At 34.2% G+C, this 18,778-nt stretch overlaps 1 protein-coding gene across 7 annotated transcripts in view; it reads right to left on the bottom strand.

Moving 5' to 3' along the window:
- The window catches only part of RERE (arginine-glutamic acid dipeptide repeats), a 528,280-nt gene that overhangs the window by 193,631 nt on the left and 315,871 nt on the right, over window positions 1–18,778 (bottom strand). The window contains exon 1 of one of the 7 annotated variants that reach the window (XM_074307774.1): window positions 626–1,338. The exons of the other annotated variants lie outside the window; for them this stretch is intronic. Within the exon in view, the coding sequence (XP_074163875.1) occupies window positions 626–651 (26 nt within the window). The 5' untranslated portion in view covers window positions 652–1,338. Of the gene's footprint in view, window positions 1–625; window positions 1,339–18,778 lie in introns of those variants that run through there. 7 annotated transcript variants of the gene reach the window in all.

Raw genomic sequence — 18,778 nt, 5'->3', positions numbered from 1 at the left:
ACTATTTGCTGCATCTGAGTAATAGCTGAAGAACAAAACGTAGCTGCTCTGTTTCTACATACTTCAGAAAAATATCACAGAAAACTAGAATTTCCACTGGGAAAAGATACTCAATCAAAACAAGTTTCCACCCACCTTCCAAGTAACCAATAGCGGACTACTTACCATCCTCCCTAAAATATTGTCCAAGCAGTCTCTCAAAGGCCCAAACATTCCTTAATAGCATCCTGCAGATCAGACCTACAAGCTCCTTGAAGGCAGGCAACAAACCTGGACCCATGCCTACTGAGTAATTGAAACCGTAACAAGAGGCAGGGGAAGGAAATAGGGGAACAGAGATGAGGGAAGGAGGGAAGGAAAGAAGGAGAGAAGGAGGGAAGGAAGGAGAGATTCATATGGCCCTTACATTCTGCATTTGTTCCATGCATCTCTGAACAGGGTCAGTTCTTTCAAGCTTCCTCTTCATGCATTAAGAAACAACCTGCACAGCTAGGCTGGTCTCTATTAAACATTCTTAGGAACACATGCATTATGAATAATGAAATGATTTCATAAACATTTTCAGAAGTCAGAAACAGCAGCAAAAGCCATCCCGGTTGGGTGAGGCCAGAGTAAAGTAGCCTACCTGCAGGGGCTGAATGGATCATCCATGACTAACAGCCGCTCTTGTGGGTCTAGCTGTATTTCTGAACCTCTACTTACTGCAAAAACTCTGCCTTTTTCTACTCTAACAACTCAAAATGGAGGCACATGCAGTCTGAGAGACCTCAGAGAGCTTTCACTGAGCTTGTGCTATGACCTAAGCCTTCACGCAGAACGCAGAAACTTCCCCCTCAGACTGACAGGACTGAGCATGTGCTGTGACCCTCCCTCATCCACACACTGTCTCTCACCGCAATCAATCTCAACCCTGCTGTTTCCGTAAATAAAGCACAGCCAGCAGACTCTGCAGCTTCTCCCTGCATACCAAGCTAGTGTGCAGGGAAGTGGGGCCGCTGTGAGGGGTTCTAAGACAGCCAACAGCATGGGGAACATTCAGTGCAGGAAGAGAGGCTCTTCTGAAATCTGCTCTTGGCAGAGGGATGGAGACAGTGGATTGGGCAGTTGCAGCAATCAAGAGACATTTGAAAGAGACCATCCCAATTTTGCAAAATTCGTAAGAATCAAAAGTACACAAATAGATCAATTTGCCATAGCTTTTTTAAAAATTACTTTTACCTGTCAATAAAACAACAAATATCATAGGACATTTCAAAGGTTTTAACTAATAATCTACATAAAAATCCAGCCAACATTTTTTTCAAAGGCTTTGAGAACTTGTAATAGCAATTCTAATTGATAGAGTTCCTCCAAGGTTTGCAAGCTGCTCTCTTCAGACTCTTTAGTGAGGGCAGTACAAATATTTTACAAAAGAACAAAGGGATGCTCTAATTAGTAACTTGTCCTTGATTTCAGGAATTTAGCAAAAGACCACACAACTTAGGCAAAGCTCACGGTGTCAATGAAGCCAACCTACTCAATAAAATAAGAGTTTAAACTAATATCCCTACAGGCCAAAGAGATCTACAAGGATATTTTGTCTGACTGTCAAAAATGACCTATGAAGTAGGTGTTATTAGGACGCACATTATGCCAATGAATTAACTGAAACAAGACTTGAACCCAGGTCTTCTTAACTCCAAATTCAGCAGCAATTTTGTCCAGTAAACCAGGCTATCTATCCCATAAGATGGTTCAAGACCATTGTGGATTGCATTTGCTAGCATACTGAATAATAATCGGGGTTAAATATCTCGAAAGTTGAGTTCCCTAGAAAGAGAACAATATAAAAATAATGGCAATATCTAACATTAATGCAGGGCCTAATATATGCTAGGCACTGTGCTAAGCTTTTTACAAATATTACTTCATTTGGTCCTCACAATAAACCTGATGGTAGATGCCATTATTAGGCTCATTTTGGAAACTGAGGCTGAAAGATGAAGTGATATACATAGGATTAAAGAGCTAGTAAATGTCTGATACCAGACTGACTTAGTTCTGGCCTGACACAGGGCCAGTATCTAGCTGCCATATTGTACTGCTGTCATATATTTCTAACTCCAGGTTCAGAACACTATCCACAAGGCCCACCTGGTTGCTTCAACCCTGAAAAAAAAAAAAGAACTGAGGTACAGACATCTTAGGAAATAAATGAATGCTATGCCCAAAAGCAATCTGCTTCTGAGTCTTTCTCAATGTGTGACTAAGGGCAAAATTATTCAAACCTCATATTCTACCCATTAAGAGCCCTGCCTTATATTTTAGTGGGGGGAAAAAAATTGCTTCTAGCTCTCTGGCCATCTCATCTCACTTTATCAAGATGTAAGCCCCTATTTTTTAATTCACTACATCTCATATGAGAAAGACCTTGCCAAAGCAAAACCCTCTATGAACAAGTGATCTCATTCCATCTTATCTACTGAAGGAGATTGTCCCTTCTATCATTCCCACATATTCAATCTCTCCCTGTCTACTGATTACTTCCCTACTACCTGCAAACATTCCTATCTAATTTTCACAAAAAAATTCTCACTAGGAACTTCATTCCCACTAGTATTGAACCTCTTAATTTTTTGTGGCTAAAATCCTGGAGGATGTCACAAACTACATATACCATTTCTTTCATATTATTTTTTAAAGTTATATATGTACATTCATTTTTACATATTTCTACATGAATTATGTTGGGAAAAGGAAAAAAGTGAGAAGAGGACCATAAGAAAAATAAAAGGGGGGAGGGAGGAGAAGGGAGTAAAAACCCACATTCAGTCTCCACAATTATCTCTCTCTGGGCACAAATGGCATTTTCCATCCAAAGTTTATTACAATTGCCTTGGATCACTAAATTGCTGAGAAGAACTAAGTGGATCATAGCTGATCATCACACTATCTTGCTGTTACTGTATCAATGTTTTTCCAAGTTCTGCTCACTTCACTCAGCATCAGTTTGTGTAAGTCTTTCTGGGTTTTTTTCTGAAATCAGCCTGCTCATCATTTCTTATAGAACAAGAATATGTTTTCAAATACCATAACTAATTCAGATGCTACAAACATTTTTGCACGTGGGTCCTTTTCCCTCCCTCTCTCTCACATTCTTCTTAACAGTGAAGCTTCTGGGCTCATTCTAACACTGAAATTGCTCTCTCTAAAGTTACTAATAACTGTGGAATTGCCAATGGTTAATTCCTCTCTGCATCCTTTGACAGTGTTAATCCCATTTTCCTTGAAACACTCTTCTCTAATTTCTACTGACAACTCTCTTCTAGTACTACTTTGCTTACTTTTATGTTATTTTTATTCATTTCAATGACCCCATTTGAGGTTTTCTGAGCATAGACTCGGGAGTGGTTGGCCATTTCCTTCCCCAGTTCATTTTACAGAAGAGGAAACTGAGGCAAACTGGATGAACTGATTAGTTCAGGGTCACACAGCTAGTAAGTGTCTAATACTGGATTTGAATCCATAAAGACAAGTTCTCCCTGACTTATCTATTCACTGCTATATCAAACTGCCCAACAAAAAGGAACTTCTGGTTTCTGCTTATTGTAATACCCACTCTGACACGTCATCACCCAGGTACACAACTTCTTCACCTCTGGGTTGCTTAAAACCCTACATAAAACCTACCTTCTTTAGGAAGATTTTCCCTACTTGACTCCTTCCATCCCACTCATTAATTCTGGTGCCCATCCTTTGTAGGTTATCTTCATCTTATCCAGTACACAGCTTGATTATATGTAGGTGTCTTATATCTTGTCTCCTCCCAATATACTATGAGCTACTGGAAAGTAAGAAGTGTTTGCCACTTTCTCTGTATACTTCTAGCACTTAGCACAGTGTCTGGAAAATAGCAGGCACTTCAAGTTATTGACTGATTCATCCTCACTTAACATCTCATACTCAGTTTCATTACTTCCAAAAGCATAAATAAAAATATTTTAATAAAGGATAATAGCTGAGTACCGAATGAACAAAAGGGAAAAAACAAAAAAAATTAGGGAAAAAACAAAAAACCATAAACATAAAATTATTTTTAAGCTAAAATGTATAGGATTTAAAAAAAGATATATCTACTGTCATTTATATACCTAAGATAAATGCAATCATTTTTCCAATGGGGAAAAAAAAATTAACCAGAGAGACTCCTTTTAATTATTTTAAAAGACTTATTTCTGAAGTAGCAATGTTTTGTTCATTTTTTAAAAACAAGGTGTGGAGACAGGAAAGAGATCAATGATAAGTGTAGCCAGAGAAGCTCTAGTTGAATCATGATCATGAAGTCAGAACAAGGTTGCAAAGGATTTGGAAAAAATAGTGACTTAACCAGGATGGATAGCATTTTCAGAAGTTTAACTGAAAAGGCAAGGACAGATACAGAGACAAAGCTAGGATAGGATGAATTGAGTATCATTTTAAATGATGAAAGATGGGTTAGCATCTTTGTAAGCACCAAGAGTCAGCAGACAGAGAAGTTTAGAGAGAAAAAGAGTTTAGAAAAACAAACAAAGCAGAGGAAGATGTAGGGGTCGAGAAGGATTGGAAGGCAATCTATTACAGGAGACAGAAGTGAAAAGTACCCCTTAAAGGGTAATGAGAGGAAATGAGAATTTGCAAATACAAGAGCTGGTACTGGCAAGAAGAGATGCTTTTCCACTTAAGATTGAAAGAAAAAAAGAGATACTAGGGGAAAACTGAGTGATATGAAATAAGAAAGAAGATGACTTCAGTTATTGCTGTAGTATGAGACTAAGCACTCAGTTAAAAGTAATGTAAGATGTAAGAAGCTAAAGAATTGAAGGTTTAGAAAAGTACACTGTGCAAAAATGATTGTTGTTTGTCCTTTGCTCTCAAAAAGTGCTATGATATCAGGAAGATGCCACCATGATGTGCAAGTGAATTGGATTTAAGGGAGGGAGGGTTATGTAAGATCCCCAGACTCACTTTCCCCTCCAGAGCCATCTGGGTTTAGTGGCCAGATAGAGATTAAGATGCCTGGAGATGGCCCTGGCTGAAATGGGAGAGTTGGCCTTTTTAAGCTAAGGTCCAAGAGTTCTGTCTTGAAGGAATTTAATGATGTTGAAGACAAGAAGGTGAGGGAGAAAGAAAACTTGAGAGAATTTAAAACAAATGCTGTCCATATTTTGCATATCGAGGACAAAAATAAACTGATTACAGGGAAAATGAAAGATTAGTTTTACTAAAATAAAAGCCTAGACTAGACATTAAGATTAAATAGCATGAATTGGTGATAGATTCATCAGAATGGATTTATGACCTCTCCAATTCAATTTCATAATAGTAACAATAACAATAGCAATACTAGCAGTAGTAATATTTACGTATCACTTAAAGGTTGCAATTTGATCCTTATTTGATCTTCACAATAACCTTTGAAGAGCTAGGTACTATTATTATTCCCATTTTATATACTAGGAAACAAATTCATAGAGGTTAAATTATTTGCATGGCATTATATGTATAGCAAGTGCCAGAAGCTATCTCAATACTCAGACCTTCCTGTCCAAGTGCAAGGATTCTGTTTACTTCACCACCAAATTATATCAGTATGTCTAGCAGCATGTAAATAGCATAAAAGGAATAGATAATTGTACTATTCCATTAAGTGACTTGCCCAGGGGTACACAGCTAGGAAGTGTTAAATGTCTGAGGCCACATTTGAACTCAGGTCCTCTGGACTTCAGGGCTGGTGCTACATTGAATATGTTTCTAGAAGGAACCCTGTTATTATCCTTTAGGTAGACTGTAGATAAGGAACATCCCAAAACTTTAAGAAATATTCCTTGGAATGGAAGCATAATGAATCATAGCATACATGACAAAATACAAGACAAAATATTCTAATCCAGCTGAATTTTAATTGGAAAGGGTACCCCTAGTTGCTGGGTTGAGGGTCTCTGAAAAATAAAATCCTATTTCAAAGCATCTGCAAATATCCATTTAACTTTCTTATAAAGTGATGAATTAAATACAATGTTTTAATATTAATATTTTTGTCCACAAAACTTATGAAACAAAGAAAATACCAACATACTTCAAAAAGTTTCAACTATAATTCAACACTAGAAACTACATTCAGATATTTACATGTATGCAAAAAAAGTTACTACTTTTAATATTCAACAGTATTTCTCATTAGTTACTAAGAAACATAGTTTTCAACAACAAATGAAAATAGTGATCCAAAATAAACTGGAATAAGAATAACCCATGTAATTCAAGGAAGATACAACATTAGTCAAATAGTCTTGCAAACCATTAAATATAAATAGAAATTAGGTCACAAATGGAATATATGAGTGTCCTAAAGGAAACTGACATTTGGGCTAAACTACTGGGATACCACAAGGGTGCCGGAGAGAAGAAGGAAACTGGAAAAGAAAAGTGGCTGAGTAGTGAAAGAAAAAGAAGAAAAAGGGAGAGGGGAAAGTAGAAGAAAAAGACAACAGGGGAGGGAAGTAGAAAAGAGAGAGAGAGAAGACAAACACAGAGAAAAAGGAAGAAGACGGAGGGGAACCTTCTCTGAAAAAACTCGCACTTTAATGATGGCAACAACACATAATTTCAAGAAACAACATATAGGAAGAATATACTGCAAATAAACTACAAAGGGAAGGGACCATGGGAATCAGGAAAGGTTTTCTATCCGACCTTGGACCTGAAGGAGGATCAGGGAAACATAGAGATAGGAATGAAGGAGAGAATTCCAGTTATGGAGGACAGCAAGAGAAAATAATCAGAATTGAGGGACAGACTTTTGAAAGGATCAGATTATAAAAGACATTCAAAGAAAAAATAATTTTTCACTTGAAAAGTGCAAAATAAGAGAAAATCTATAATAACTATAGGGTATAATATATATAGGGTGAAGAAATGAAGGAGTAATGTTACTTCAGAAAAATCACTTTCACAGCTGAATGGAAGATGGATTGGAGTGCAAACCTTTTAGACAAAGACAAACCGAAGGCTAGGGCAATAGTTCAGGTGTGAAGTAAAAGGGATATGTATACTAGGCATGTTCTGGGCAAAGGAGGAAAGGAAAAAACAAATGCAGAAAATTATCTTTCCTAAAAACGGTGTATTAGCAAGAATTTTTATACCGGAAGGGAAACTAAAAGTGGATGAATGTATGAATCTCACTTATACCTGAACTGGTAAAAAGATAAGAAGAGAGAGAAAGGGGGAGGGGGGAGGAGAGGAAAAGAGGGAGAGGGAGAGAATTGGTAATAGTAATTCATGTTACAAGGAAATAGGAGGAGAAGGGACTGAAAGGGGAAAAGGATAGTTTAAAGCAGTGGTCAGAAGCAAAACAAACCTTGGAGGAGAAAACAGGGTAAAAAAAAAAGAGAAGGATAAATGGAGAAGAGAATTGAGGCAAATATTACAATTAGTATTCATAACTGAATCTGAAAGACAGGAATAACATATAAAATATAAGAGGATAATAAAAAAATGGAGTAAAAAGCAAAATCCAACAATATTATAAGAAACTCTTAAAACAAAAAGGCACCGATAGAGTTAAAATTAAAACTCTGGTGAAATTTTAAAAGTTCAGGTGGCATTCATATTCTCAGAAAAATAGTAAACATTTATTAAACATGTGCATGAAAAGACATAGAATAGAAATTCTTTAGGGGGGGAAGTTAAAAGATTTACACAAGGAAATAAACAGTAAAGTTAAACTAATGGGGACTTCAATTTACTCCTGTCAGACCCATATAAATCTAAGAGAAAAAATTAATAAAGACTTGAAGAAGATGAATAGAATTTATATAATAATACTATATAAGTGATAGTACTCTGGAAAATGGAATGGGAATAAAAAAGGAGTAGGCCCTTTTGTCAGCTGCACAATTCACCTTCACAAAAACTCATCACATATTAAAGGCATGAAAACCCCATAAGCAAATGCAGAGAAATAGAAATAATAAATATGCTTTTTGGATCACAACAAAATAAAAATTAAAATTGATAAAGGATCATTGAAGCAAAAATTAAAAATTGGAAAGCAAATAATCAAAGAAATTATAGGATGATAATTTTATTTAAAAGAGTCAGCACACCAAAATTTGTGGAATATATTTAAAAGAGTATTTAGTGGGGAAAGTTATCTCTCTAAATGCTTATATCAATAAAAGAGAAGATCAACAAATTGAGCATGCAAGTAAAAAAAAAATTTTTTTTTAAATCTTCAATTAAACATCAAAATAGATATCCTGAAAAATAAGACAAAAAAGTAGAAAGTAAAACTAGGAGCTGCCTTTATTGGAGAGAAGGGGCAGAAGAAATAGGACACATTAACCAAGAGTTAATTCCCAGTATCAAAATTTAAAAAGTAAATGTAAAGTGAATGAAGATGAAATTAAATTAATTATTAAATCAATTATATGCCAATGAAATATAATCTAAATGAAAAAGATGAATATTTATTAAGAAATAAAGTACTTAAATATGCCTATGGGGAGAGGAGATGAGATCCCTGAGATAAAAATTCCAGAAGTAAGTGAATTCTATGAAATATTTAAACAGTTAATTCCAATATTACACAAACTAATTGAAAAAATAGATTAAAACATCCTACCAAATTCCAATGATACAAATGTTTTGCTATCTAAACTAAGGAGAATAAAAACAAAGTAAACTACACACCAGTAAACTTTTATTCCTCTCATAACTCCTTTTCACACAAAAAATTTTTATGTAACACTAGTTATACAAGTATATAAAAAGGTACACAAATCAAACATTTGCTGATAATAATTCATAACTTCACACACCCCACATTCAGTTATGTGACCCCATGTAGGGTCACAACAACAGTTAAGAAATTTTGCTGCACAATTTGGAACGATGCCCAAAAAGTTATCAAACTGTGCATACCCTTTGATCCAGCATTGCTGCTATTGGGCTTATATCCCAAAGAAATACTAAAGAACGGGAAAGGGACCTGTATGTGCCAAAATGTTTGTGGCAGCCTCTTTGTAGTGGCTAGAAACTGGAAGATGAATGGATGTCCATCAATTGGAGAATGGTTGGGTAAATTATGGTATATGAAGGTTATGGAATACTATTGCTCTGTAAGAAATGACCAGCAGGATGGACAGAGAGGTTTGGAGAGACTTACATCAACTGATGCTGAGTGAAATGAATAGAACCAGAAGATCTCTGTACACTCAATGTTGTATGAAGATGTATTCTGATGGAAGTGGATATCTTCAACATAAAGAAGATCCAACTCACTTCCAGTTGATCCATGATGGACAGAAACAACTACACCCAGAGAAGGAACAATGGGAAGTGAACGTAAATTGTTAGCACTACTGTCTATCTACCCAGGTTACTTATACCTTTGGAATCTAATACTTAACGTGCAACAAGAAAATTGGATTTACACACATATATTGTATCTAGGTTATACTGTAACACATGTAAAATGTATGGGATTGCCTATCATCTAGGGGAGGGAGAAGAGGGGGGGGAAATTTGGAAAAATGAATAGGAGGGATAATGTTATAAAAAAATTACTCATGCATATATATTGTCAAAAAATTTTATAATTATAAAATAAATAAATAAAATTTAAAAAAAATTTTTTTGCTTTAGAGCAATTTCCCTAATGAATAAACATGAAAAATTTTAAAATAAGATATTAGCAAGATTACACTAATATATCACAAAGATCATCACTATGAAGAGGTTGGATTTGTACCATAAATTCTTCGCTGGTTCGATATTAGGATGATTATAAAGATAAATGACCATATCAGTATAAAAACAAACAAAAAAAAATAATTATATCAACAGATGCAAAAAAGCTTTTTTGTGGACAAAAATGGGGAAAAATAGCATATTGACAAAAAAGAATACCCATTTAAATTAAAAACACTAGAAAAGAATAGGAATAGGAAATAAATGGACCAATAAGTATCACCTTTCTAAACCAATGAAGCATTATGTGTAATGAGGTTAAACTAGAAGCCTCAGGGCAGCTAGGTGGTACAGTGGATAAAGTACTAGTCTTGAATTCAGGTGGACCCTAGTTCAAATTTGATCTCAGACACTTAACACTTCCTAGGTGTGTGACCCTGGGCAAGTCACTTAACCCCAGCCTCAGGAAAACAAAAAACAAAACAAACAAACAAACAAATAAATAAATAAACTAGAAGCCTCTCAATAAAATCAGAAATGAACCAAGTACACCTACTGGCATTATTGTTCAGTGTCATACTAAAAATACTAACAAAAGGAATAAAACAACAAAAAAGAAATTAAAGGAATAAAAACAAATAATAGAGAACCTTAAAAAAATCCAAATTTAGTCTATTTTTAAGCAAAATTACAGGATATAAAATAAACCCACACAAATCATCAGCATTTCCACATATTACCAATAAATCCCAGCAGGAAAAGATACAAAGATAATTTCTACTTAAAATAGTTGCAAACCAACTAAATTATTTAGGAGTCAAGCTGTAAAAACATAGGCAGTAATTATATGAACACAATCACAAAATATTCTTCAAATAAATAAAGACAAATCTAGACAACTGAAGAAATAAATATTAATTGCTTATAGGTAGGCCAAATCAATATAATAAAAGTAACAATGCTATCGAATTTAATTGATTTATCCACGGTCATATTAAAATGCCAAAGAGTTGTTCTGTAAAGCTAAAAAACAACAACAATAAAACAAAGAACAAATACAGGTCAAGAATATAAAATGAATCAATAAAAATTTTTTTGATTAAAAAGTTAAAAAAACAACCATGAAAAAAAGAGGCAAAGCCTCCTTGAGGTACCAGACCTCAAAGGATCAGAAAATCTCATTGCAGGTAGATTTCATACAGTCCACAGTTATTTTAAATGAAAAATGTTTTCTATATGAAACAACAGTGATCATTTGCATAAACAATCTGATATTGGATAAAAAAAAATTAGAGTGGAAAATCAATGAAATACATTAAATATATAGAAGTAAATGACCACAATAATCTAATGTTTGATAAACAAAGATCTAAGCAACTGGGGCAAAGACTCACTATTTGACCAAAACTGGTAGGAAAATAGCAAAGGAGTATGTCAAGAACTAAACAAACATAAAACAACATTTTACAACATCTACCAAGAGATATAGTCAAAGAGATAGTCAAAATCAATACATAATTTTCACATAAATGGTGATATAATGAAAAAATTAAGAGAGCATGAAATAAATTAACTAAAGAAAGATTTATGATTAATCAAGAGGCAGAGAGGATCACTAACCCAAAAAACAGTTAATTTTGATTTGCCAATTCTTGCTGTCCCTCCTCAAAACTTCTGCAACCAGAGTGTCTTGAATGTCTGAGCTGGTCTATCTCACACCCCATAGCGAGAGCAGCTCTAGGAGCAGGAACTGAGCTGCTGCCCTGCTAAAGACTGCCAGAAACCAGAGCCAGGGATGATGAAAATTCAAATTTGCATGAAACAAGAAATATATGTTTAAAACATGTACATAGCCAAAACCAGTACAACTAAAATTAAAAGGAAGACAAGAAGTTAGAGGAAGAATTTCACAGCAACTTTCTTTGATAAAAGTTTCATTTTTCAAAGATATAGGAAACTGAGCCACATTTATAAGAGTCATTCCAAAATAGTCAAAGGATATGAACAGGGAGTGTTCAGAAAAAGAAATGAAAGTTATGAAGTTATATTTTCAAAATGTTCTCAATCACTAATAATTAGAGAACTGCAAAATTAAAAAAAATAAATAACTTCAAATCTTTCAAACAAGCTGAAATGATACTACTTCAAAAGAAAAACTTAAGTTAAAACCACCCTCAGGGGTTAATGTACCTTCTACAAATTGACAAAGAAGGGAAAAGATGGAAATAGTCAATAATAAAAAGACTTATAAAAATGCTGCTGACAATGTTCATCTACATAATTATTTTAGAAAGAATGTTTAGCAATTTTACTAAATTGCTAATTACTAAACTGATCATCCTTAGATTCATGCACAGAGATTGCATTTCTAAGCTTGCATTCAAAAAAAAAGTTTAAAAAAATTTCATATTACCAAAACATTTATAAGCATCACTTTTTCAGATATCAAAAAATTGAAGATAATGTAGATACCCATTGATTGAGGAATATCTAAAAGTCTATGGTACAAGATTGTAATGGTTTAATATGACCATGCTATAAGAAATGAGAAATGCCAAGAAGTATATCTACGTGTACTGACTACTCCTCAGTTAAGTATGCCTAAACAAGAAAACAATTTATTATGATTACATTGTAAATGAAAAGAATAACAACCAAAAATCTGAGGTGCTACAAAATTACTAAAATACAAGCAGGAATATGTGGAGCTACTGTCCAATGCTACCCTTTTACAGAGCATTGCATATATTTTTCATGAATCAATCTCTCAATGGTATAGAGGCCACAGTCAGTGGGGGAACGAACTCTGGGTGAGGTAGTACAAGACCCTTCAGTCCAAAGAGAATCTGCTGATAATATCTGGTTCAGCTCCCCATCTCCCCTAAGGGCTCTTGGTCTTCCTAAGAAGTCAGAGGCAGTGACAACCTGTGTTGTGACTGAAGCAGAGTGATACCAAGTGGCAAAGAGTCATCACACAATAGCAAGTTGTTCATGTGGTCTTGCATGCATAGTACATAATTAGCATATGTGCAGTGCTGCTTTGGTTATATAAGGGCATTAGGGTACATACAGCTGAGAGAATTTGGGAAAAATGAATTATCTGTTTGACCGTCCACGTGAGTCCCACCTCTTCACTCCTCTTCTAAGACTGAGATCCTCCAGAGAGCTAGTCTGGACATAATAGTGCCTTTTTTCCTTCTTTATACCTACTTTTTGTCTTTAAGAAATATTATCCATAACATGTGATAATTCTGTGGGAGAAGAGAAGAAAGGGATCTGCAGAAAAGTATGGTGATGCTCTCAATTAATTTTTTTTTTTTTAAATCAAGAAGATATACTCATGCAAAGAAATCTAAGAAACAGAATGGGGAGGCATGGATAAGATCGGGGACAAACCAATGCAAACAGAAATGGGAGTATACTAAAGAAGGCAAGACCAGAAACAGGAAGAAGGAACAAATTATGGTTTCAGGAAAGTGATTACAAATTCTCACGAATGCATTAATACAGAAATGATGAGGGACCTCTGTAATGTGCTTTCTACAGCCCCCAAGTTAGGGGTGCCAAAATACACCATCCAGACTAGGTATCTGGGCCTTGGGACTAGATCTATCCTTGGTCTTAATGGAGGAGTGAAGGAGGCAGTAGTCCCACTAGGGGGCTGGTCAAAAATGGAATGTCTCATTTCTACTCCTCTCAGCCCTTATATACCTTGGTATGATTACATCATTATAGCACAGTATGTATGTGTGAACTAGAGAACTATCACATCACCATACTAAGTACTAAATATATATGTGATCTAGAAAATCATCATCTCCTCAGTTCCACTGAGTTAACACCTGCTGTAAGTATCCCTGTTTCAAGTATACTTCTCCAGAGTTCCAGCCCTCTACAGAGTTCAACTATCTTTATTTCTGATAATGGGGCAAAAGTGGAACATTAATAATTTCTTGTCTTAGCTTGCAGATAATTCCCTCTTTCAAAAGGAGGAACCATTCAATAGAAATTGTATTGTGGAACTGATATTTGTCAACAAAATGAAAACTGGTTGCTAAAGGAGAAATGATAGGAGCTTGGCAGGGACAGGGGATAGGGTGAAGGATCATGCCTTGGAATGATCCTTCCACCTTTCAATTTCTGACAGAAGGATCCAGACTGGCATAAAACACAGATTCAGGAAGAAAAGTTTTCAAAAGATTCAGAGCAAATTTATGAACTCTATCATGATATAAAATTTTAGGAGAAATAAGCCCAAGAAGACTTTCTCAAGAAAACAATTCCAAAAGACATAAATCATTCCTATGAGTAGGAAAAGGAAGCATTATCAAAAAGTGTTATGTAGGAGAACTAATTGGTGTAGTAGATAGAACACCAATCCTGAAGTCAGGAGGACCTGAGTTCAAATCTAGCCTAAAACATACATCCTGGCTGTGTGACCCTGGGCAAGTCACTTAACCCCAATTGTCTCAGCAAAAAATTTTGTAAAAAAAGTTTTTATGTGAATACAGAGAAATCTGTGACTATTTCCCCCAATTTTTTATAATCAGACAATAAATTTTAACATCATGGCTGCATAAAAAGAATTTGAACTAAGAAAGTAAATGAGTAACCACATATTAAAAGAATATTATAGGGAAAACTCAAAATTCAAGAGTAAGAACTGAGTAATGAGCCAAGCACTAGCATTCACTACAAAGGTTAGGCAAAATTAGTAGGAAAATATTATAAAACAGAACAAGATTATGAGTCAAAAAGGGCAGGTTTTAGGTCTGATACTGACTGTACAACTTATGCATGTCCTATACTTTAACTGGAATTCATTTTGCTGCAAAAAAGGGCACTGCATAGTCTTCAAAGAATTTCCATCCTATGATTCTAAACCAGTTAAGTAATGCACCTTCTTTGACCTTCAACAAGTCCCTTGATCTGTCAAAAGGAAATAATATATAAAATGAAACAAATGCTTATTCTATTCCACGATTATTAGTTCAATTCTTTTTTCTTCTTTTATTGAGATAACTAGCCTAAATGTTTCAATATTCAATATATTGAAATATTCATGTTTCATTTCTAATCTTCCTGGAAAAATTTGTAGCTTATCCCTTTTACAGATGATGCTAGTTCTTGGTTTGGGTACTACTTATCATTTAAGGAAAGCTCCTTTTATTCCAATGCTTACTAATTTTTTTTTTTCTTTTTTTAAAGCAGGAGTGGATGTTGTTGCATTTTGTCAAAAGATTTTTCTAGAATTAATCTTGATTTTTTTCTTGAAATCATCATGATTTTTGTTACTATTAATATGATTGATTATACTTTATAGTAAATACTGAACCAATACTGCATTAATGGTATAAATCCAACCTGCTCACAGTCTGTCTATTGTGATATACTGCTGTAGTCTTCTTACTGATATTTAAAAATTTTCCCACCCTAATGAAATTAAAAACTTCAAGAAAAATTAAATTAAAAATCAAGAGAGATAGTATTCAGACAAAATCAGTTCCTTTTCTGGGTGATATTTCATCATAAAGACTTCAGAGTAGTTGTGGGTGATTGCTATACAATATTTTTAAAGGTATTTCAATATTAGTTATGTAAAAGAAAAATCAGAACAAAAAAAAAATCTTAAAAAAAAAAAAAAAAAAGAATGAAAAAGAAAAAGGAAACAAAAAAAAAAAAAGGGGGGGGGGGGGCGGGGAAGAAATAGTATACTTCTATTGACATTCAGTCCTGACAGATTTTTCTTGGGAAGCAGATGACATTTTCTATTCCAAGTCTATTGGAATTGGCTTGGATGTCTGCATTGCCAAGAAGAGCTAATTCAATCAAAGTTGATCATTTATACAACCTTGCTATCATTGTATACAATGTAATCTTGATTCCACTCACTCCATTCAGCTATCAGTTCATATCTTTTCTGCAATCAGCATGCTCATCATTTTTAATAGAATAATATATTTCATTACATTCATATGCCATAATTTAGTAAGCCATTCCCCAAATGATGGCTATCCCCTCAATTTCCAAATCCTTGGTTGGCACCATAAAAGAATTGCTACAAACATGTTTGTATATGTGAATACTTTTCCCTTTTTTATAATCTTCTGGGGATACAAACCCAGTACTGACAGTGCTGTATCAAAGAGTTTTAGAGCACTTTGTGCATAGTTCCAAATAGCTCTCCAGGATGGGTAGGTCAGTTTACAACTCCATCAACAAAGGATTAGTGTCCCAGTTTTTCCCTCCATCTATACAAAAGCAATATGTAGCTAAATATATTTATTTTGTAAAAGAATTGTTTGGAAATTTGAAAATTAAATTGGAAACTAAACTCCTACTGAAAAATAACTAAACAAATCATGATATAGGAATGTAATCAGATGAAACGGATTTCAGAGGAAAGTTAAGATCTTTCTCAACAGACACAAAGTAAAGAGACAAAAACTAGAACAATTTGCACCATTATAAAAATATTACAGAAAAAAATTGAAAAATTTAGTAATTTTGATTAATGCCATGATAAACTAATCGAAAAGAATGAGAATGGAATAAGCCATTCACCTCTTTCCAGAGAGGTGAACTTAATAAATATAATGATTCCTAAGTTTTCAGACATAGACTGTAAAGCCTTACACAAAAAATATAGAAGCAAATATGGCAGCTCTAAGATTCTTACACAGGATCACCAGCACAAAATTGGTTCAAGTGCTTAGGGTACAAAGTCAACATTTATTAAATTCTTTTGAGAAAAAAAGAAATTACAAATGAGTAAAATTATATTTTTTAATTTCCATGTGTTTTTATAAAATATTACATGCTCAAGTTTGCTTTGGAACATAATATCAAAGAGTGTAATTCAATTGCCAATTCTAAACATATTTTGTTTTAGATACTTCCAACAAAGCAAGACTTTTAATGACAGGAGGAACAATCATGAAACAGACCAATGCACTTAGCAAAGATACACTAAAGTGAATAAAAAACCAAATATTTCCAAAATAATAGTCCAATTGGATAGTGTTCAATATCCAGGCTAGCATTTCACTCAAAAATTTCTTTTATCTTAAGAACCTGTGGACTCACTCTTTCATCTACCAAATATTGTTCCAATATATTCTTTGTATTATATTTGGTGTCCTCTTTTATAAAACAAATCATGGCCCTGAGAGTGTATTGAAAAGAAACCAAGGCATGACCTTATCTTCTAGTTGACAGAATCAGAGTAATTAATTTTAAATGGATAAGATGAAAGAAGATATTCCACCCATTACAAAGAAACACCTATTCCACACTCCCTCTTTCCTACTGTAAAGATAATAAAAGGAAAGAAAATATATAGTCACAACTCCAGTAAGAAAAGTCATAGACACCTAGGCCCATCACCAAAAATGCCATGCAATAATCACAAAGAATACAACTGACCCATAGTATGTTCAAGACATTAACAGTCTGGAGTTGGAAAAAATCTCTACTTTCTTCATTGTTTGTGCTTCTCATTCTGCCCCCATCAAAAATAACTAGCATATTTCACTTGGAAATATTCACTATTACTTATTGGGAACCAAAAATATCATTTAAAAATGAAAATTAGCTATCAGAAATAAAACAGAGCTTGGGAAAAACAATGCTTTTGGCATCAATGTTTGAAGTTAGCATTTTAAAACCATTCCCCTTAATATAGCAGAAACGTGTCAAGTTGAATACCAACTTTTTAAGGAAAAGGAGGAAAAAAGGTTCCCAAGTACCTGAGCAATTTATAGAATTTTCAACTAAAACTGCAATACTTTTCAAAGGTATTGGCCCTTTTTCAATCTTCTGAGATCATCCCCCAACTTATATTATATAAATAATTTATACATGCTTTTTGCATGACATCTTCTCCATTAGACAGTGCACTCCTGAGAAAAGAGAATGCTTTTTGCATTTTTTTGTAACCCCAGGGATGAGTTCCATGCATGGAACACAGTAAGCACAATTGACTGAATGAAAGTAGTGAGAAGTCATTTGATAGTGAAAGGCTGAAGACAGGAGATAGAAAGTGGAGGATTGTGGATATAATATGTAGAAAGCAAGAGGGGATGAGATGAAGTTGTCAAAAGAGAAGTTAGAAAGTAGAAAAACCTACCAAAGACTAAGGGTATTTGGCTGATGATATATAATTTTCAGTGAAGAGAATGAGAAAAAAAAAATTCATGTGAAAGAGTATATTTTCCTCAGTAAATAAAAACCAAAAATATTCGGCTTAAAAGAGGGAAAAGGAAGAGTAGAATACTTCATATAGTTTCTTGTGGAAAATGAGACATGGAATGTCTTAGAGAAGAATAAAAAGGACTGTCTTGAGTTGTTATTTAGTCATATTAGTCTGGCTCTGAATCTCTGTGATCCTATTTGGGGTTTTCTTGACAGAGATACAGGATAGGTCTGCCATTTGCTTCTCTAGTTCATTTTACAGATAAGGAAACTGAGGCAAACAGGGTAAGTGACTTGGTCAGTTAGTAAATGTCTATGATCAGATTTGCTCTCAGGAAATAGAACTTTCCTGATTCCATGTCCAATGCTTCATCCATTGAATCACCTAGCTGCCTGTTTTTGGTTAGCCAATTAGCAATAATAATTTACCAATTAGATAAGTGAATGTCTTAGATTCTGGGATGAACTTTCTAATGTTGTGTGTAAACCTGTGTGTACCTAGTAGATATGAACGGCATGCTGGAAAGAACACCAGGAAATAAAGATGTTAAAACCATGAGGTTCCTATGAACATACATCAGTCAAATATATAACCCTCTGCCTGGTTTCTTGGTAAGGTGTACTTGGCATGTTTTTTAAATAAAAATAAAGGTATCAGGATGGTTCTTTTCTAAGAAGAAGCTGCAAAAGATATATCTGCTGATAAGAAAAGAAGTTATTTATTATGACATTGGCCCTGCCACAATTATCTAATACCTCTTGAGCTCTAAAAAGAGAATCAGGACAACATCTGCACTATGAAAGAGTACTGCTGCTAAGAATTCAATAAATGATATGCTTCTTTTTATCTGCTGACATTGAAGACCCAAACAAGGAA

This window comes from Sminthopsis crassicaudata, chromosome 3 (genome assembly GCF_048593235.1).
Source record: "Sminthopsis crassicaudata isolate SCR6 chromosome 3, ASM4859323v1, whole genome shotgun sequence".
Classification (NCBI taxonomy): domain Eukaryota; kingdom Metazoa; phylum Chordata; class Mammalia; order Dasyuromorphia; family Dasyuridae; genus Sminthopsis; species Sminthopsis crassicaudata.
Note: the sequence above shows the minus strand (reverse complement) of the source record. Positions and strands in the feature narration are given on the sequence as shown.